Source organism: Myiozetetes cayanensis, unplaced genomic scaffold, assembly GCF_022539395.1.
Source record: "Myiozetetes cayanensis isolate MyiCay16 unplaced genomic scaffold, myiCay2020 scf1, whole genome shotgun sequence".
NCBI classification, from domain to species: domain Eukaryota; kingdom Metazoa; phylum Chordata; class Aves; order Passeriformes; family Tyrannidae; genus Myiozetetes; species Myiozetetes cayanensis.
Window position 1 is genome coordinate 18,976,812 of NW_026086604.1, and position 22,006 is coordinate 18,998,817.

A 22,006-nucleotide genomic window follows, 5' to 3' on the forward strand; every position below is an offset into this window, starting at 1 on the left:
CCCGCTTCCCTTTGTGTTTAGCACATTGACTGTTACCCTCACCTTGGATGGTGGTGTCATTCTCCTGTTCACTTGCACTTCACTTCCACTCCTTTCAGAAGCACTGAGGGCTGACTGAGCAGCCACCAGTTATCCTGATCACAGCCAAGTACCCAGCAAAGCAGTTCATACAGTGTTTGCTGGAGACCTAAGCCTTTGCCTGCACTTGCTTGTAAGAAGGCTTTGAAAACAAAATCAAAAGGGAACTAAGCTGAAGAACAGAGACAACAGTTTAGCCTGATTCCTCCTATGATTAGAGAAACAGGTTATGATTATAGATTCCACAGCTAAAACCTCTATACTGCTTAGAGCCCCAGCACTGATATTTTCAGTCAGGGGACTAAACAGGAAAAAAATACAGTTGTTACAGTACTTCAAATGCTAATTTGGACAAATCAGTGTTCCTCCAGTCTAACTCTTGATTCAAGTCAGTTTTAAACAGTACTGCAGTTTTAAATGCATATTTAGCTACTCATATAGGTAGAATACTTGTAACAGCTGCTACTAAACAACCCCTCTCTATACACATTAAAAGGAAGCCGTCATATTGCCTATGTGGTAGGACAGATGTTGCAAAAAAAAAGGGACATTTAACAGTCCAGTATTCAAAACCATAAAGTAGTCTCAAGCCTCAACTGATTGAAAAGAACAAAGAATTATCAAAAAATCCCAGTTCAGCCTAGCTTGCCGGAAACCCAGCTTACCACCATCTTCCCAATAACTGTCTCACATCTTTTCTTTAGAGTCACAAAGACATAAACATGACAAACATTCATACATACATTCGGTGGCCAAACAACACACCTGAGCATTTCTGCACAAAGCAAAGTAAATTCCTGCATCTCTTAAAAGTATTTGTGCTGAAGCCAATTGCATTTCTGTACGAGATGCATGCAGGATGCAACACTGGTTAAGACTTAGTACATTGCTTCAGTTTAGACACAGGTACCTGCAGTTATATGAGGTACAAGAAAGTGACACTTTTGCACAGGTATGTTTATTTTTTCCTGTGTTTACAGTGCACCAATTGTAATTTTAAACCATTCAGAAAGCACAGTTTCATACCAATTTTACATACTTTACATCACAGTTCAACAACGTTAACACAGTTGTACATACTAAATCAAATGAACAAAATGGCCATGAACATTTACACTATTCTTCTGTAAACAAGTTTTTTTTATAAACAATGGTAAATTGAATTAACACAGACCACCATATGAAAGAGGGATAAGCTTTTCCTTAAATAAATCACTCTGTTTATAAATACTTCAATTCTCTCAATATACATTTACAGACATAGTCGATTAAAAGTTGATTACCTACACTGTTCTTGAAAAAGAAAATGTCTAGAGATGGACCACAGTGTGTTAAATTCACCTAACATAAGAAGCAAGCATATGATTAGTATAGTGTTAAAAGTATTACTGTACTTTAACCTCACTTCTGTTTGTTAACACCGACACTGAGAAGATTGTCATGTTAGGGAACTTTTACTTGAATTCCAGCAAGTTACAGTCGATCTTGTAGTACACATATGGGTAGTACTCCTGTTGACTGAGGTTTAAGCCAGGAATATCCATAGTTGCCTGCAAACAAAGTTTTGAAACCATTTATACTCTTACAATTCAGACTCCTGTTCAGAAGCAGATGAAATATTCATATTTCAAGTTTAAATTTTCACAATCAAGGAACTGTTTAACAACAGATAGTTTAGAGCTTTGACAAATGTATTTAATTGTGAAAAATACTGTTGTTCAAGTGCTTTTTCAAACTCTAAATAGTTCTGTATCAATGTTTCACATCCGTTGCTATAGTAAACCCACACTTTACTACATCTAAACACTGTCAGTTTCTGATAAGAATGTTATAAGGGTGCTGAATGATCTAGGAAGTTACATAAAGTTCAGCACCTTTAATTTTCACCTGAATTGTCTCACATCCTTGTTCCCCAAAAAGGCCTGGAGATACTCCACAGAAACATTACATTCAATATAACGTTAAGATTATTTCTAATCTTCTTTAATCCAGCTAAACTCCTGGTGTGGTATATATATTTATTTCATCTTTAACTATAAAAATCACTGCTTTTCAATTCAAAATAAATTAGTAGAATAAGCCTCCCAGCAAACCAGTTTTAAATGTGAAAATGAGACCTCTACAGATGGAAAGGCTGAGTCCATTTTGACATCGACTCAGCCTCCTTCAGCAGAGAAGGACAACTATGTTAACTCAAAAACAAAGACAGCAATGCAAACCAAAAAAAGTTTTGGTACTAAGGCCACTGTTGTCACAGACTGTGGGCAATTTATGCATTCCTCTGGGCTCAAAAAAGATACAAAGCATGTTCAAGTTCCTTAAGCCTAGTTTGAGATCAGAGGTGACTTAGTTTGAATTCTTTGAGGACATGTTTGCAGTCCGTTGGCAGTAGGAAAGAATACAGTAAGAAGAAATTACATGAGACTTTTAAAACAGACAGGTAATCAAATGCAGTGGTTGCAACTTTAAATATCACTGCAAAAATGTAAAATAGAAGAGACATTTTTTATAAGGAGACATTATTCTCTATTCTGTGAGGGAATGGAGAATATGGAGAGGAAAGCCAAGACTTCTTATTCCATTTAAACAGATTAAAACTAATATTGAAGGGGAGTGGCAGTCATAAAAATACTTACATCAATGATAGCTGCTGCACTGCTGTCAAGGTGTTTGTACAAGTCATACAAAACCTCCCTCAGTTTCTTCATTGTTTTCTTATTAGGCTGAAGCAGCATTGCCTGGAAGTTAACTGGCAAACCATACCTGACAAAGTCAAGTAGAAAACGATAAAAATGCTGAAATAAACCTTCTTTTGTATTTCAAAGCAAAATTTGATTTTATTTTGAGAAAGAATCCTATCGCTGAAGAGAAAATTCTGATCATTTCCATTTCTGCAAAACCATTCTGTTTCTACAATTCATAAGGTGTCTTCAAAGTAGAAATTCTTTCTTCATGTTGAAAACAATAAAACAGAAGTCTAAATGATTTTAAAATAATTTAAAATCTTTGAGTACTTAGTACAATTCTCAAAGTTACCTGAACTCTCAGACTAAGTTTTGAACACTCCAGTTAGTTTAGTTGCAAGACTTTGCTTATGCACTTGGTGGAGAATCCAGTCTCTACTCAACCCTCCTTTTTAGAGGGCTTGAAACATTTGCCAACATTCCAATCAAGTTCAGCTTTCTTCCTTACTCAAGTTTTATCTTCAAAATAAGCCCATAGCAGCTATCTAGTGGACTAGAATGAAAGTTAATGTGATTTGTTTTCTTTTTATCCTCTGGTTGTCTCCTTACAACTTATCAAAAAGGCTACAAACACCTTTCCCTTTCCTGACTAAGGCAGGAGCCCTTTCAACTTTAAAAATAAAAAAAAAAAAATCAAGGTACTTCCTTCTGCAGAACAACTACAGCTGTTCTTAAGTAGTAGTAATACACTTGGAAATAGGTGTGAAGAAAAAAAGCAGAGAAAAATTACAGTTAGAAAACTGAGTGGCTTAATACTGAAAAGTTTAAACTACAAAATTCTTAGAAAACCATGTTTTCAAGAAAAATCATATATTTCATGATGTCAAACTATATTACTCTAAGCCCAAATACTTCTTACTTTGATATACTCTCAGTTGGCTCTTGTTACAAGGAGCTCATAAAGTAAGCTAGAAACCAGCAAATACGCCTTCCTGCTACTTACAGAGCACGTGTAACTCCTAAAGCACTACTGGAAAGACTACCCACAGCACAAGACACACTGTTACCTACCTTAAACATTCCACAGCTGGCAACAAGAGTATTGCCATCAGCTGTTCTTACTGCCCTACTTCTTGCTTCCTCCTTCCCAGAAAAGCAGCATTCACACACCTCAGCCTGGTAAACCCAAGCCAAACGTAAAGTCTTACAAAGCCTAGGAAGAAAAGCACTGTTCAAATCTGCCTCATTACCTTAAAACAGATTCAACAAAAACTCGTAATGCTTTCACATGGATCCATGCGATGAAAGCTTCGCTGAAATTCACTTTCAGCCACCGAACCAGAGGCCCCTGTGAAAGAGAAGAAGAAAAAATACAATTAGGCTATTCAAACATCAGAAAATTATCCATGTTTGAGCAGCTACTCAATATCTGTACCATGAGAATAAAGACAAGTCTAAGGCAGAGCACACTACAGACATAATGGCTCAAGGGAGTTTGATACTAAGTAAAGAGAAATTTAATGACACTTCCCATTGTCACTTAATTTCACCATCTCAGCTCTCATGAGCTAACTGTATTAAAGATCATTTTAGTAATATCTGACTATGTCATTCAAATAATTATCTGTTTTCAAAGTTAACATATATTATCAGCTGTGATGCCAGCCCTTGGTTCAATGCAGTGAGGAGCACTTACACTCACTTATCCCAGAGCACATTAGCTGGGTGGCAGGCTGGATACAGCATGTCATCCTTGCAATGTTTTCTCAGAATCACAAGTTCATGAAATTTTTATGTAACAATAACAAGTCTTAGATGTCTCACATTTCTATAATGACTAGTCTATAAAGACTTACAAACTGTTTCTTCTTGTCAGTTGACAGTCTATTCATTTCCTCTTTATCAGCTTTCATCTCTTCTTCATTATACTGGAAGTCACGGACCAAAAATCTGCGTTTGGAAGTGAATAAAATCAGAAGTGGCTATCTAGAGATCCTTCAAAGCCTGAGAGACGGAACACACACAAAATAAGCCTTACTTATATTCTCTGGCTTTGTGCTTGAAGTCATCCACTGCCTTCCTGAACAAGGTGACATTACAAAGGTAACTGTCTTGGTCCTCAAAGAGTACACTACATAGGAAAAAAACAAACCAAGTGTCAGAATTAATAAGGTTCGAGTCAGCACAGATCTGACACACAGTAGCATAAGTTGTACTTTATTGCTACAAGGCAAGAACATAAATGTAGGTAATCTTGCAGGATTTAGTTCCTGAAATAAACACCTTATAGAGAAAGTAACCAACTGCTCTTAATTACTACCTTTGTAAAGGATGGCAGCTAATAATTCACGTTCAGAGATTTCACCACTCAGAAACTCTTCATATGATACTTGTTCAAATTAAAAATCATTTTACAAAAGAAGAAACTGAAGCTGGCTTAGTACTGAAAACCTTGGACTAGGGATTTATTAGAAATATGTATTTTAAAGAAAAATTAAATGGATTTAAAATAGAAAAGTACACAAATTAAAAAATATAGGTTGGTGAGAGAAAGTGTTTCTTAGCCTGTAGATTTACTATTTTATAATTCAAAATAATATTGCTTATTTTGAGGTTTCAGCTTAGGAAAAAAGCTTGAAGATATTTAGACTGTTCCCCAGTAGTTTAATTAGTAGCCTTTTCTTAAGCTACCCCTAGATTATGGTTTCCCAGTAATTACGTAAGAATCATTAGCAGATCTCCCACTAGGTTTAAACTGATGTAACTCAAATGTGAAGTCATCAAGAGCAAGTTCAGATTTTGTAACTGGCACAGAGCTGGTAATTTCAGATCTGTCTGACCAAAACCTCAGTCTGTCAGTTAAAATTAACCACATCAATGCTTTGTTCTACACACTGGCTTTATTTTCAATGTGGTTACAAGATTGCTAAAGTGGTTTAACAGTGTTATCAAATTTGCCCATCACAGACACCAAGCACTAGCTTGGTACCAAGGATATAAAGAGGCAAGTTACCTTTCTTTGCACACAAGAAAACCATTTACACTTCCAGTTCTTCATTCTTTAGCAGCTTTCAAAGAGTATCTGTAACTTGTTTCAAGTTCCTCCGAATATAGACATAAAATGTACAGGCCAGCAGCCAGTACTTGTTGCTAATCCCCACAATGCCCCATTTTGAAGCTGAATATGCCTGACCAGAAACAAATGAATCAATTCTCTTAGTCTTCCCACATAAGTTAAGTTTGATAACTTTGTTAACCCTACAGTTAGAAGTGATTTGAATTTCTCCACAATTACAACACAATCCGGCTTGATCAATAAACACATTTTGACAAGTTTTTCACCAATCTTTAAAATTCAAAGTCACTCCAGATAAAGAAAACACAGCACACACAAATATGAGACTTAGCATTTAAAGACTTACTTGCTGGAACGTGGTACAACCATCTCTGCTAGAGTTTCATACTGCTTAACCCAGTCATTGTAATTTACCCTAGAGAATACACAGGTTATGGTTAGACTTCTAGCACTGCAGTAAGAAATCTGAGATAAAAAGATCAAGTGTTTTTAAAAGGGTTAAAAGCATTTAATCATCACATCTTCCAACTGAGATGTAGGTTGTCACAAATACTCTGGACATCAGAGACAGTACTCCTCTTGTTGTTTTTATAATCACAGATAAATAAACTAAAATGGTAGCAAAAGTAATACATTTTCAGTCTTCACGTAAACTTAAAGTGTGACATTTTTGAAATGAAAGAACTATGAAATTAGACCAGTCATAATTAAGTACAGATCTCAGAGCACCAAATGGACTTAACTGTCAAGGTTGATCACAAACTCCTTATGCAACTTTCCTCTTCTGAGTTATTAATAGGACTACTTTTTCCACAATTACAAACAGGCTCCCCATGGTCCTGTACCTGCCTGAAGGGCTGAGAATTTTGGAAGCCCTGCCTTTCTGGAGGTGGTGGTGAAGAGGTTCCATCCTTTCAACACCAAAAACCAAAAAATTTCCATTTCAAAGAAAAATAACAGCTGAGATATACTAAACACCTGTTTTCTGTTGAAGTAATTGAAAAACTGTTTTTCCTTCGCCAGAGTATTACATATGGCAGACTCAACTGCTTCATGTGGTAAAGAAAGCCAGTGGGCTCTTTGGAAGTCAGAAGCTCTTTTTGCTCCAAGTCCAGAAAGACAGTCTAGTTCCATTTTCTCATTTTACAAGAGTTTTGAGGGCATCTGTATCATCACTTTCCTTGGCCAGGGGAAAAGATGGGGTTTCTGTTATTTAAACATTTCAAACAGGAACAACCTGTTCCCCCAGCAAGCCTTTGACATGACATAAGCAGGGTTCCACTGGTAGAGACTTAGGTAAGTAAAAAATCCGTGTTCTGGCAATCTGAAAACATGCAGAGCAAAGCAGTAAAGACTTCACTTCACTCACTAGATGGTCAAAGTTAACATAGTCCTAACCAGGATAATTTAATTATTAAGCCTTCTAACGTAAAACAGGTCATGTTTTTACTCAGCACTTACTATTTTCATAAGTGCAACATGACTAGTCACAGCAAAAATAAGAGACTTAAGTCTAATCTCCTGTTTCTTCAAGAAATTCATGAGCACTCAGCATTCCTTATGATGAGCTCTCCTGAACAAAGGAATACAGGCACACAGGCTCATTTGCCTCTACTAAGTACCTGAATGTTTTTGTTCACTCATCCCTAAACAAATTCAATTTCTTACAGTATTATAGGGTTGTGAGACCTATTATTTGATTTAGAATTCTTATTTTATTCTGCTCTTAAGATGAACAATAAACTTACTTTGGTACAATCACTAATAATGTGACCAAATATTCTGAATCGAGTACAAAGTCCTCTTTCTTTACAATATCAGCAAGACTTCTGGTTAGCAAGCTTCCCCTGCAGAGAAACAAAGAGAGCCAGAACAACTACATGTTTAAGAACTGAATTTGCCAGGATAACAGTTTCCAGTGCTTGATAATATAACATTTTCAAAAATACATTTTACCTAACCAATTGCTACTAGCAGAGCAAACAAAATGCCCTTACATGCATTTTATATCTCACTGTCCAAAGTCACTGAAAGTTTTTATCAGGAGCTGCACTGCTGTGCGTCATTTCCATATTCCGAATACCTCACACACTTAAGCAGCCAACTTTTCTTTTTAAAAGTTATTTAAAACCACAAGAAGCATTAAAACCATGAATTGTGAATTCTACTATATGGAGCCTCAGAGTTATGAGTAACCTAGTACAGACCTACATACAGAACCTCAATAAAAAAATCAGAGCAGCCTATTGCCTCATATTCACAAAAGACGAAGAACATACCCAGATTTAATAGGGTTCAGCTCACAAATTACCATGGCTTAACACAGAAGTTATGGCTCACTCCTAAAACAGCTTGTCACACACTCTCATTAGTATGAGCCATGTTTCTGAATCAGCCAGCAGGCCTGTACCATTAACTGTAATGGCAGGGTTGGGGCAAATTAATCAACCGTATTTGCACAGAAGAACTACTGCACCTCAACTGTATTTCAGATAATCATCACATGTACGTGACAAGACAACACGCAGTCCCTGTTTAATTTGTTATCTGCGTGCACACAACTGCTGTCTCTGCTGCTTAATTCTGGGGGAAGAAACCCAGTAATATTAATATGCTTAAAACATAAGCTGAAGTGAAGGTAGGACTTCCTTGTTTAGATGAGAGACAACTTAGGAGCAGTGTTACACACCACTAACAGCAAGCTCCTCTCAAAAGCTCCAGCAATTTATAATATTTGTATACGCTTTTGTGATTTCATAATTGCTTTTCATTCACAAGTAAGCTAATATCAATCAGTCAGCTGGTAAAAAATGTTCTTTTATGACAGCTGCTATTCAAGATCAATAAATACCTCAAAAATACATTAAGCTTAGAGCCTGTATCACTCTACATTTTTTAAAGTTCTCATGCTTAGATAACTTTCCTGTGCTAAATTAGCAAAAAACAAAGTAACTTACGCATTCTTTCTTTCCAAGTTCTGAAGATTCCCTTTCAGATTATTGTATGCCGAGGCTCTTGCTTTTAGATCATTGTCAATCTGGTTTACTCCCTTAAAGATAAAAAGAAAAGGAACAGTGGCTAAAGAACTAAAAGAGAACTCAAGTTTGGCTTGCCATTTCTGCAAGACATCCTTCTCAAATCCATCCTCCAGGATAAATTAGCATGATTACCAAAAATGATTCATTCCCAGCTAGGCAACTTGGCAGTAAGTGGAAGAACACAAAACAAATGAAGCAATTAGTACGTCTTAAACAGCCGACCATACGCGTATCTGTGTGTACCCTGTACAAGGAAGTATTTGAAATCAAGATACTCAGTAACAGTTGGGTAACAAAGAATGTGGCACAGTGTTGGTCTGGCATAATAATGCTGCCTACTTTCTGCTTCACTGCCTCCACACTATGGTATGGAGGTACAAGCACGTAGAAATTCCCAGGGACAAGTTTCTGAATACAGTCAAGGGACTCTCCCTTTACATGGACTTAGGCCATTGACAAAACATTTTGTTTGCATAAAACACTTCACCTGGGAGATCCAGATATGATTTTGTTTCCACAAAATAAATATCTCTTAAAAGCAAGGTCACTTAGTTAAATAGCGACCTTGTTTATGGTAACAACTAAGTTGGCTTGTCTGTAGCAGGAAAAAGTCATCAAAAGCCTGACCATTCTGGTAGTTTGATTTGGCAACACATTAACAGCTTGCACCATTACAGCTACAGCAATGCTTTAGACAAAATACTCTGGAAATAACAAAATTGATTCAAACAGATGAGTACTTCAGGCTATTTAAATTCTTTGACTGACATAACCTTTAGCAAAGCTTGTGGAACATTTCAGCAGGTGTCACACACGGCACATAACTTCATGAAAACTATTTTACCTACAAGAAGTAACACTAACAGGTTTTTTTTGGTACAACTAATCAGAAGCTATTAAGGTAGTGCCTTGGTGCACTTGGACTTTTTCCCAGACCAACAACCTTCCCCTCTGCCTTTTCCAAGGATCAGGACTTTCAACAACAGTCTAACTACGCATTACTTAATGACAAAACTCAAAAACCCTCGATGCCAAACACTGCCATTACAAACCCATTCCATTCATCATTTCCTAATTGGCAACACTCTTGTTGCTCTCATTTGTAAAGTCAGTAGTCTTTTAAAAGATGATTGCTTAGACAAAAACCTGTTACTGCTGCACTGGCTCAAGTTTACTGTAAACAACAACCAGCTTTGCTTCCTACTGAATGTTGGAGAATGTAGAACCACAAACCTCAATGTCTCAGCAGAGCTCTTGGAAATGTAATTGTGTAAAATCACCAAATGAAACGATATAAACTTCTTTTGGAGAGTAGAACTGGTGAATAACTCACAAAGGTCATTGCAAAAGGAGGCAGACTCGTGATATTGCTGAAGAAAGTATCAGTCTAACTTAGTGAGCCTGCTTCTACACATAGAAAACCCAGATGTTTAAATCACTTACATAGTTGTTGGCAATACACGAGTGTCCTCTTGTAACTATACAACTGAGTTGTTGTACTTCAGGGGATGCCTGGGTTGTTGAAAACGTTGGACTGGGGCACCAAGGTTATCAAGGTTGTCTCCTTGCATAACAGTCTTAGGACTACTTTGAAATTCAAAGAATGACTAGACTAAGACAGCTGTCACATGGCACAGATGCCATCTCTGAAGTACTTAGTATTGAGACTGGGTTCATGGTACTTCTGAACTTAAAAAGTTGAAAAAACTTGATGGATATTTCCAGCAGATTTCATTTTATTTCAAATGTTTTCAGCACTGCTGTAATTTTTACTCAACTGACAAACTCCCCTCTGCAATTGCCGTTACTCATTTTGGCAGACATCAGAATCTGCTGCCACAGTGAGTGAGGATATAAACCATACAGGAAAAACAGAATCTCATGACTTGACAAGTTTTTCAAATTGTTTAACATTAACATGTCAAAAGGCTTCACGGATTTTAATTAATGTAGTTCTACCATTTTTGTTACATCATCATGTTAATCACATGCCAAAGTAAAGATCTCAACTATGTCAGGACTCTCTCTGTCTTAGGACAAAACTGCTTGAAGTCCCACAACGTGATCTCCTTGTAGAGTCACTTCTACAGGAACATAAGGCAGCTTCTTCAGTCATCTTCCTTCTCTGTCCCTACATAATACAAGTACAGCTAAATATGAGAGGACTGGAAACCCTCCCCAGGATGACTCAGGCTGAACTGCAGCAGACTTGTTTCTCTGCATTCAATATCCTGCCTAATAATTCAATGAGGTCCCTAATGTAGATGAAGAATGGAAAACAGTTAAAGTTCAGGTTCTGGTATACAACTTTGCTGCAAGCAGATTATTTATCTAGTCAACTCCAGGACACAGAATAACATGCACTGAATCCTTGATAATTTTCAAGAAAGGGCATGTCCCTTCATGTCCTTTTTACTTTTTTGAAAAGTTTAATTGTTACAGAAACAAGCTCTGTACTATAACAGCTGGAAACAGACCAAAGCTTCATTTTTGATACCTTCTTCTTCTGCAGTAAATATGTACTAAAGCAGTGTCAAATATTAAGATTATTATATCTGTGAGATATTTTCAATGTGCAAATCTCAAGAGCCATAAGACAGTCAGTCTTCCTCCAACAAAATGCCACACCGCAGATGTTTTCCAGGAATAGTAACTGAGTGTAATTTGTGGGAAAAATTCAAGATGCAGTGATAGTACCAAACAAAATATCAAAAATGAAAAGTGTTAGTTGCATTCTCGATTAGCTTTGTACCATATATTAAGATTTTGTAATCTCTGGAAATAAAATAAATTAATAGGTTCAGGAATCTGCAGTTATAGCAAAGCACAAGTCTGCCCATCCCAACCCCAATTATAGTCCCTACTTATCCATCACCAGTCTATCTCAATAGGTACCCAAAGAAGCCACTTTTTTTTTCCAGGTTATGTATTTCCAGTTAGTGACACAGACAGTTCCAAGAGCCAGTCTGCAGATTACAGAAAACAGGAAAGCAAAACAAACAAAAAAAAGGCTGTGAAGATATTAAAACAAGAACTGCTTACTGTTTGAACACAGTCAGTCACTGCTGAGGGCCCTGTCTAGGCTCATAGCAAGTACAACCCAAACGAAACCTTTAAAGTACAAAACACTTTGCCGAGGTAAAGATGAGGAAAATGCATGACAACTCTCAAATGAGCTTTTCTTACATCTAACATTGAAAGCTTAATTTTCCCCTCACAACTGAGTGCCTTTCAGAAGGTAAATACGTTCCCTGGTTCACTAATAGCCCACCAGGTTTGAGGACATCACACAAACAGCCTGCTAGTACAGCAAAATTTGAATGTAAGCAACATCATCTGCTAGCTATTTATTTGTTAGCTCAGTGACCTTAGGAAACAAAAATCAGCAAAGACAGCATGATGGCTTTCAGGGAGCACTCTCCAAACCTTATCCCCCTCCGATGTATGTCTTTTGTTACTAACTGCTACAAGGTTTATTACTATTGTTATCTGACTAAAACAGACAAATAGCTTTGAGTAGCAAGTTTTGTGCATAAATATCTCAAGTTCAAATAGGAAATTTTCATAAACCAAATACCTTACCTTTGTAATAATTTCTGAAATATTCTTCAAGGATTGCTTGATTGGGTATTTGGCCATATCCCACTGGAACCTTGTTATATAGGTGACCAAGTCAACTAAAATTGTAAAGAACTTTGTTAAGATAGATAATAAAAAGACTGAGGTATTATATTCCATGTAGAATTGCTGTAACAGAACAGAACTGTAACAGAGTCTTTGTGGACCTTGCTGCTTAAGAAATTTGAAAATAAACAATCAAGTTGTAGGTTATCCATGACTTCTGCCTTCAAGATATTGGTTTCTCCGCCTCTGTAGACCCTAAATTATATTTACTAGCAACTCAATGATGGATGGAGAACTACAGACAGGAGCAACTATTTTTTGCTCTGTGAGAAAAATGGGTTGGAGGAGGGAGGGTTATGATGGCAAGAAGGGCAGCAGTGATTATGTGGCTCACTTGAAGCCACAGCTTTGTAAAGCTACTTATGAGAGACACTACTCTAAGCCCCTACCTGCAGTTTTAGGATGCACAAATCATGGTTAACACTTTACCTCCATTAGCCAGAAGATTCTCCTGAACTTTATCTTTACTGTCTTCTAGAACATCAGCCATATACTGTGCCACTTTCTTCACAACACTGAAAAATGAAAGAGAAAGGTATGTAAAGAAAAACCAAACCAAATCAAAACATGCCATTTGAGAAATACCATTCATGAAACTGATTTTAAATTGCCTGAGGTTGGATCAAAAGTGATTGGGTCAAACAAGGACAACGATGATTGTTTTACATACAAGGATTCCAAGAGCACAATCTGGGCTCAGTATCTGGAGGAGACCAACTTCTCAAAAATATTCCACAACTTTATTTAAAACCTCCTCTAGTGTTGCTGAGAAGGTTGTTGTTGAGAACTCATCAGTTCTCATCAAGGTGAGGTGAGCACCCTCACACTGGTGTTGACTTCAAATGTAAATCCAAACTTTTTCTGAAGTCTGCAATACTTTCAAAACCCTAACCCTTTCTAGAAATAGACAGCGAGGTAGAAGTCATCAATAATCCAAATTAAACACAAGGCAACTCTGACAATGAAATCTGATACTCAAGGCCTGCTTACCTGACTAGGAAAGCCATGCATAACATTACTCACATGGGCCATGCTAAATAGTTTCCTTTTCTACTTAAAAACAACTACTTAAGACTTCTCTCCTTGAAACAGAAGATGGCTCCACAACTTCTGGTTATGTGAAATATTGTTATTTTTGCTCAAAATAATTTTCAAAGAGCCAGTACTTACTTCAAAATTAACAGGTCTTGCATTTTAATATTAATGATGTTTAAGCATTTCTGTGGATTAGGAAATAACGTGATACTTTCTCCAAGTCTGTAAATTGTACTCTTGCTAAAAGAACAAGCTTTTACTTTCTCATACCATCACTTCCTGCACCTGCCAGACTTAATTCTTAACCATTCTCCAGAACCCAACAGCACTACCACAGGGACAACCATCCTTCATCAATGCATATTACACAAGAAATTCAGATTATTTTCCTTTTTACAAGCACAAATACTAGGAGAACCAGCATCTTAGCTTTCTGAAATCTTAGCTTGCTGACTGCCTGCAGAGGATCACTCTGGAACAAAAAATGCTGAAAATAACCTGTCTATTATTAGGACTCAGCAAACCATCACATCATTAATATTTTGCATCCTAGTCAAAACAAACAGTTACCTCTCGACAAATGCATCCAGTTTAGCCAGCTCATCTGACAAACCAACCAAAACATCCAATGTGCCAACCTAGAAGCAAAAATTAAAATGCATTAGTAGTTGTATATAAACACAAGAGGTAAAACCAAATAACAATAAAACTTAAATCTTCCCAAAAGGAAGCTTTGCAGAACTACATGAAATGCTGTATTCTAGGACTTCAGACTTGTCAATTTACCAAAGTCACACTGTGTTTCATTTGCTCAAGATACTCCCATAAAGCACTACAGTATCAGATTAACTCACTAGTTCGGTGAACAGTTTTAGTCCAGCAATCCAGTTATCCAAAACATGTTAAAACAAAGTGTACATTATGAATTGGCTGCATTTCCCACAAGGCACTTGCTTCAGCATTTGATTTACTACTTTAGATCAAATCTGAAATTTCTCTAATCAGGAGTCTCAGTGCTGGAGGCAACCAGGACATTGAAAACTCTGATGATACCAGAGCAGTGCAGCAGTCAGACCAACAAGAATCTGGACTTTTTGCATCTGGGGTAACAGAACATCTGACTTGTCTGGCTTTCACTCTTTCTTCCCTTCTCCTCCAGAAAACACTTTCTTACCTAATTTCAAGTATATACATAAGTACGCATTTCTTTCTGAAATATTACAGAGTATAAGTGAATCTTCTGTCTAGCCAAGATGCTATAATATTATTTGTAGTCTAGCATCTATTTTCTATACATTTGACCACTCAAATCCACATTATTCCTTTTCTCTTTAGCCTTGAAGCAGAGAGGAGCAGAATTACTTAAGAAACATCACAACCAAATTACGTTCTATGCCCCACCTTCTTCTAAGCCCCATGCAGAATAAGGAAGTTTTGACTAGTCACAAGTCACAGGACAAGTAAGTCTTTAAGCAATAAGGCTGCTGTTCAATGGAGACTAAATCACTGTTTCAGTGAGTTTTAACTAAAGGATCTCACTCAAACAGTTTTACCAGGTCCACAGAAGCCAAACTTTATATAAGCTATATTCAGCTTCTGCTCTACAGGAAGCAGAGTAGAGGCAAAATCAATCGTTTCTAGCCCTAATGGGCCCCATCAGTTTTCAGTGACAACTCCCCTAAGTGCTGGAGGCACCCTACAGTTTGAAAGCTATCCTGACTTATGCCAAGGATCCCCTGGGATGAGACAGACATTTGTTTAGTCCCTGTTCTAACTCAGGACAGTCCGAAGTTGAGGCAGTTGGAAGATTCTCTTTAAAGACACGCTGAAGCACTTTGTGCCCTGGGTTTGTTCCTCAGCAGAGACAGTAACAAGGCATCACACCACCTGAACTTGATCCACTCTGTAAACAAAAATCAATGGCATTTTTTTCTCTTCATTTTTATAAGCTTTGATCAGTTTTCACTGCACTAAACTGAGCTCCCAATTCTTCTTGTTCAAGAAACATTCAGGTGTTAGGATAGACCTTTTCTTAACAAATATATTGGCTCATAACTTTTCCATATCCTGATGATTGTATTAAACCAAAATAATCTGCTTTAACATTTTCTTCCTACTTGCTTCTCATAGGAATAATTTAAACTTTTTTTTTTTCCCATTTTCCATAACACATTGGTAGGTCACACTGAAATGCTCAGCCAGAGATGACCACTACTCTAACAGAAAAATGTTATTTCTGGACAGAGAAAAGGCAGCAGCTGTTTGATTACCCCTGTATTTTAAATTGAGCCTTTTCACTGCATCTCAGACAGAAAAGGAGCAGACAAATCAGAAGGAAAAAAACCGAAAAAAGCAAAACAAAACAGTCAAATGAAACTATCATCTCAATACTCAGATCACAGGTTTCCATTTTTCTTCCCCAACTAACTGCTAGCAGTACAAGATCAAGACTACTATCCTTGGAAAAACTGCTGTATTAGCTGAAAGATCCCAGGTTGCTGGCCCTTTAAAACACACAGAGTGAGAAAAGTTCAGAAAAAAGGTAACTGTTGTCTCAATTATTTTTTGAGATCCACACATAAACATCAAAAGCAGTCAGCTGTACTCCCTAAAGTGTCTGCAAGTTACTCCTCATCTGCAGTTCTAGTCTAGAGAAACAAAGATGACGCAAAACAAACACACGCACAGGGTTTACACACCTTCAAGTCTGGAATGTTGAACTTTGAATTGGTGGAAAGATTGTTGTGTTTTGTAGTTGCTGCATGTAGCTTCTCCCATGTCTGTTGACAGGTTTTTTCCCCAGGAGCAGAAATCAGCCAAAACTCGGTCATTTTTGTGCCTTTATCTTGATGCTTTCTGCTTCTGAAGATAAAGGCAAGACGCTAGTTGAAGGGAAGCAAGGGGAGAGAAGAAAAAATATCTGCCATTAGTGCAGCATTCAAAGCTTGGCCTGAAGAAAAATATCTCATTCCATCTTACTAAAGTGCAGTTCCAGTCACTCTAAGAGATTTTACCCAAGAGTATCATGTGGTTTCAAATTCATTTTTTCCTATCTTCCCAATCACATTTGCACAGTTGGAAAGTCTTTTTAAACTGCCCATGCTGCAAGTTAAGGTGGGCTGAGTTTGCAACATGAGCATCTTTCAACTGTACTTTCACAAAAAGATTACAAGCAAACAGTCTAACTGAAAATAAATCCAATAAAACAGGACCCAAATCATATTTTGACAGTTGCATGTATTTTCCAGCTTCTGTACAACAACAGTTTCTGAACACATCAGAGAGAAAAAAAAAAAAAGGAAAAACCAAACAAATTTCAGCTCTGACATTATATATTTTCCAATAATTTTTCAGATTAGAACAGTGTTTTAAAGTAAGTAAATACCTAACATTACTTAAATGCAACAAAACTTAGTTTACTCTTTCATCCAAGTAAGGTTCTCCTGGCAGCTAAAAATTTCAACAAAAAGGGGGACACTTTCTAGCCTTGATATCTCTGTTGCCAATGCAGACCACCAATGAAGTTACGTGTACTGGCATTAGTCAAGAGAGTGTTGGTACTAAACACAAATGATGTTGTTACTTTGCAGACAAGCTCAAGAAGTTAAGAGCATATATGTTCTGTGATTAAGAAACAGAGGTAGCTGGTTGACAGTTGCTGGATTTTTTTTTAGTAAGGGAGTGAAGAACAAACTCAAAGTGTACCTTGACAGAATCTAAATGTCAAACTTAGATATCTGCAATGTCTTCAGTAGCAGCTTTGAATGAGTGGAGATTAACCTACATTTCATGAGCACAGACTACAGCACTCAATCTTTCTGAGGGAGAGCAAATTACATGTTGTATTTTTAAGAATTAGAATTTGGTAGCAAACTTTGCCCAAAACATCACACATAGGTCCTTCATCTGTGTAATCATTGGAGGGGCAACAAGTTACCAAGGGCGCTGGAGTTCCAGGTGAGCTAAAGAAAGGTCTGTTCACTGATTCTTTTGCTCGGCTACTCAGGAAGCCTAAAGCTGAAGAAAGTTTACCAGCCATTAAATCACTATCACAAAGCACACCCTGTCACTGCTATAGCAGCCACCCCCTTCAGCAAAGGGGCCTTGTTTACAGCAGGGGACGAGGACATCCAGTTATTGAGGTCCTTAATACCACACACTCCATGACACTGCACTGCCAGGCAGCAGCACAGCAATCTGTGCTACAATCCCACATGCAGACAATGCCAAGGCAGGTACAGATCTTTGAGAAGTCCGAATATTTGCCAGACCAGACACACACAACATTAGTTATCACCATGCTATGGGGTTTCTTTGTTTAGCACCAAGTGGATTATCTCACATAACAGGGTGTCTGCTAATTATCCATTATTTGGAATAAAACAAAATCTCCTCTTATTCAGACTACTTTGATGCATTATCTTCCTTAATACATGCCAAACTTGGTGCACTTGAGGTTTTCCTACACTCCACTGAACTCTAGCCCCATAAAAGGCACGGCCAAGTTTACAGTAAACTTCACCTAGGCAGGGAGACACCACTACAGCTGATCCACACACACTCAAAGTGCTTAAGCTTTAAATTATGGGGTTTTTTAACTATTTTAACTAGACTAAGACTAGAACAAGCTTTGGAATAAATGTTTGATTAAAAAAACCAACTAGTTTAGGTGGTGGCAGCAGCAATGTGCAAATATCCAAGTAAAAGACAGAGGAGCCATAACACAGAAATCCAGAATCCTACTCAGTAAGACAGACGGAACATTGCATTCTCGTGTTTTCCTCAAATATAAATACCCTCTAAAGAATATGTATAGAGTTTCCAGAGATGTTTACAATGACACAGTCTCACTTCCTGCATTACAGATTGGGAAAATCAGCTCACCATTAAAAATCTATATGTCTTTTCCTGTGGAAAAAAAAATAAAATTTAACAGACCCATTGCAAAGAAAAATTGCTTTCTATAAGTTAAAGTTTCCCAACCTTTTAAAGTTAGCTTTCCAAGACCAACTGTTCAGACTTCACATGATGACTCCAAATCTACCATAAACAACCCTGAAGTTACAAACACCTAACAGACTTGCAGCAAATCTATTTTTTTTATGCTAACACCCCAATGAATTAGAGTATTTTATGATTCCTTAATATGTGAGGCAAAAATGAATTGTTCAACTGAATAATCAGGGTCCTTCTCTCCTGTTTAAAGTCATGTGGCACAGGTGTAAAAGTTGTAGCTCCCAGGAGTCATTAAGCCAATGGACTTCCCTTCCTCACCATTTCTGTGTCACTGGTTTTCCTGAAGCTCTGCTCCATTTCTAATAGCCATGGGAAGGAAGATGATTTCCCATTCAAGGTACTTACTCAATGGAGGTATTATCAAATACATACAAGGAAAAAAAGCTTGGTAGAAGAGTTTTAAGTGTTTGTTTTATGTGAGAGGGCTTGAAATCAGAACTATGGGGAATACCAAACAAGAAGTGAAGAAAGGGGAAGTGCTACAGAATGGTTAGAAACAGAAACAAATGTTGGTCGGACAAAGAATACATACAGACCCAGTATAAAATGAAAGTCAAGAAATTTAAAGAGGAGGGCCACAGGATAAAGCAGGAAACACCAAATGTTCAAATAAAACCTGGAATAAGCTATAAGAATGGATAAGTGAGCTGTTGCTCACACCATGCACCTCTGTGACCAGCACTGGTCATTACTTTGCAATGTACTGAGCAGAACATGTCATAGCACAGTTCCACTGCCGCTGTTTGCTATTTTTGCTGTTTCATTTGTTTAGAAATTTTAGAAATATTCACAAATGGATATCCCCACACATAAATGGAATTGCCCACCGCACATATATTTCTCAGTTTTAAAACATTCAATTCCATAGTACAAGTACAGATAACCAAGCTGATGCTTTTGGGGTGGTGGTTTTTTCCTGAACATTGTCCATTCCATACCCTACCACACTAAAATATTTTGAGTACAAACCACGGTCCTAATTCTGCTGAATGTGGGTAAAGCTGTCCATTAATGGGCCAACTGCTTCCAAGAGGCCACTGAAAACAATTTCTGGCCAACATCAGCAAAATGAGTTTGTTATACAACTGAAAAAAGAGTCAGGGAAATGAGAAACAAAGTTTATACAAGAATCTCTCTACAGACCATGCTGATCCAAAGTTCAGGCCTTCCAGGGACAGGTTCTGGAATTCCAACTTTATGTACAGCACTGAGATAGCTATCTTGATATTTACTATTCTACAGGTCATTGAACTATTTTAACACTGAACAATGAAAACTTTCATATCTCAAAACCAAAAATAAATTCAACCTTGCAAGACCAGCAATGCTCTGACCTATCTCTGTCTCATTCAGTACTATTAAAGAACGCAAGTTGTGACTTATAAGGGCTTAAGAAATTGATTACAATGCTCTTTTATCATTTTAGATTCAACAGCTGGGCACCATCCCTCGGGGGAGTTGACCTTGACACTTTCTCAAAAACACACCCATAAGGTAACTCTGAAGTATAACAGTTCTTCCACATGCAGTTACAAAGAGGCTTCATAACATAAACACATCAGCAAGATGTTCTACTAGTCAAATAAGCGCTACTCGTCCGCAAAACGCTTGCGATGAAAACTCCTTGAACTTTTCCTCGAAGTACCTAGCTTTGAATCTTCACTACTCTAATGGCTGAAGTAAGTTTGAAATATTATTTAAAATGTATTTTGCATTACTAGCCATAATTTATACTACTTCATCCCTACGTTATTAGGAAAAATGGACTTCCAAAGAAAAATCTTTCACGCAGTATACTACAATCTAAAATAAAACCTCTCAACAGCTTTTTCAGTGGTGTAACTGGAAAAACATAGTGATGTCAAAACAGCATCTCAGCTAAGATCCCAGGGTGAAGCTCGCTCTCAGAAATCCCTTGTGACGCTCGGCCCCCGCGTTTCACAAACAGGAGCGGGCACAGCGAGGAAGCCGCGGAGATTTCAGGATTTCACAAGGAGGAGCCCCCCCCGCCCGTGCGGAGGCGATCTGGGGCGGCCCGCTGGCGCTGCCCTCGCTCCCCACGGAGCCTCCGACCAGGATCAGCGGGATCAGGTGTCCGTTCCCCTGGCCCCGCCGGTGCTCCCGGGCCGCGCTGTCACCGGCCCTGCCCGAGGGGAAGCCCCGCAGAGCCGCGGCCGGGCGGCCCCAGGCCCGGCCCTTGGCTGGTGCTGCCCTTCGCGCCAGGCCCGGCGCCGGGGGAGGCTGGAGCGCCGCGACAGCCGCTGGGGGCAGCGCAGGCACCCGGCCTGCCCTCCTTCCCGTTCCCCTCCCGCTCCCGGCCTCGCCCCGCCGTTACCGTCACTACCCCATCCCCGGCCTGAGCCGGCCCCCTTACCGTCACCACCCCATCCCCTGCCCATTCCCATTTCCGACCCCGCCGTTCCCGTTGCCGTTCCCGTCGCCGCCCTGTCCCCACATCCCACATCCCATATCCCATCCCATTCCCAGCCCCCCGGTACCGTCACTGCCCCATTCCCGGCCCGGCCGCGCCGCCCGCACACCCGCCGGCGGGTCACGTGACCCGCGGTCAGCTGACGCCGCCGCAGCGCCGCGCGCGCGGGGGCGGGGCGGGGGCGGGGCTGGGACGCGCCCGCGCAGGGACCGGCGGCGGCCGCGGGTTCGAATCCCGGCCCGCTGACACGGCGGGTTCCGCGCTGCGCACCGCGCTGGGCCAGCCCCGGGCACGGCTGCCTCTGGGCCTGGCGGGCTCCACTCCCTTCTGATAAATAAATAGGGGGCTGATGAGGGCATTCGTGTGAAAACCGCGTATGGCTGAGGGCGGCCCCGTGCACTGTGGGAGGGCAGATGTCAGGGAGGCCTTCTACGATTCTGCCCTTATGGCAGAGAAAGATGGTCGGGTTTGAAAGAATGTGTTTGTTCTTGGCTTCGGTCAGTAGATTTTCCTCAGATCACAGAACCACAGAATCAATTAGGTTGGAAAAGACCTCTGAGATCACCGAGTCCAGGCTATGACCAAACACCACCACGTCAACTGGACCATGGCACTGAGTGCCCTCTCCAGTCTTTCCTTAAACACTTACAGGGACGGTGACTCCACCACCTCCCTGGGCAACCTGGAGGCTGTGTCCTCTTGTCCTATCACTTGTTACCTGGGAGAAGGCACCAACCCCACCTGGCTACAGCCTCCTTTCAGATAGTTGTAGAGAGCAATAAGGTCAGCCCGTAACCTCCTCCAGGCTAAACAACCCCAGCTCCCTCTGCTGCTCTTCATCAGACTTGTGCTCCAGACCCTTCACACCTTGTCTGGGCCTGCTCCAACACCTCAGCGTCCTTCCTGAGCTGAGGGGCCCAGAACTGGAGACAGGACTCAAGGTATGGCCTCACCAGTGCCAAGT

General features: G+C 39.3%; 1 protein-coding gene across 1 annotated transcript; it reads right to left on the reverse strand.

The window, feature by feature from the left end:
- Positions 1-1,014: 1,014 nt before the first annotated feature.
- On the reverse strand, positions 1,015-21,200 carry ATP6V1C1 (ATPase H+ transporting V1 subunit C1). Its single transcript, XM_050313621.1, has 13 exons — positions 21,110-21,200; positions 16,295-16,477; positions 14,166-14,233; positions 12,990-13,075; positions 12,459-12,553; positions 8,796-8,887; positions 7,587-7,685; positions 6,185-6,253; positions 4,801-4,893; positions 4,619-4,712; positions 4,013-4,110; positions 2,715-2,841; positions 1,015-1,628 (listed from the first exon to the last, which is right to left on the reverse strand). The coding sequence occupies exons 2-13, from the start codon at positions 16,424-16,426 to the stop codon at positions 1,533-1,535; spliced, it is 1,149 nt and encodes a 382-aa protein (XP_050169578.1). The 5' UTR covers positions 16,427-16,477; positions 21,110-21,200; the 3' UTR covers positions 1,015-1,532.
- Positions 21,201-22,006: the final 806 nt, after the last annotated feature.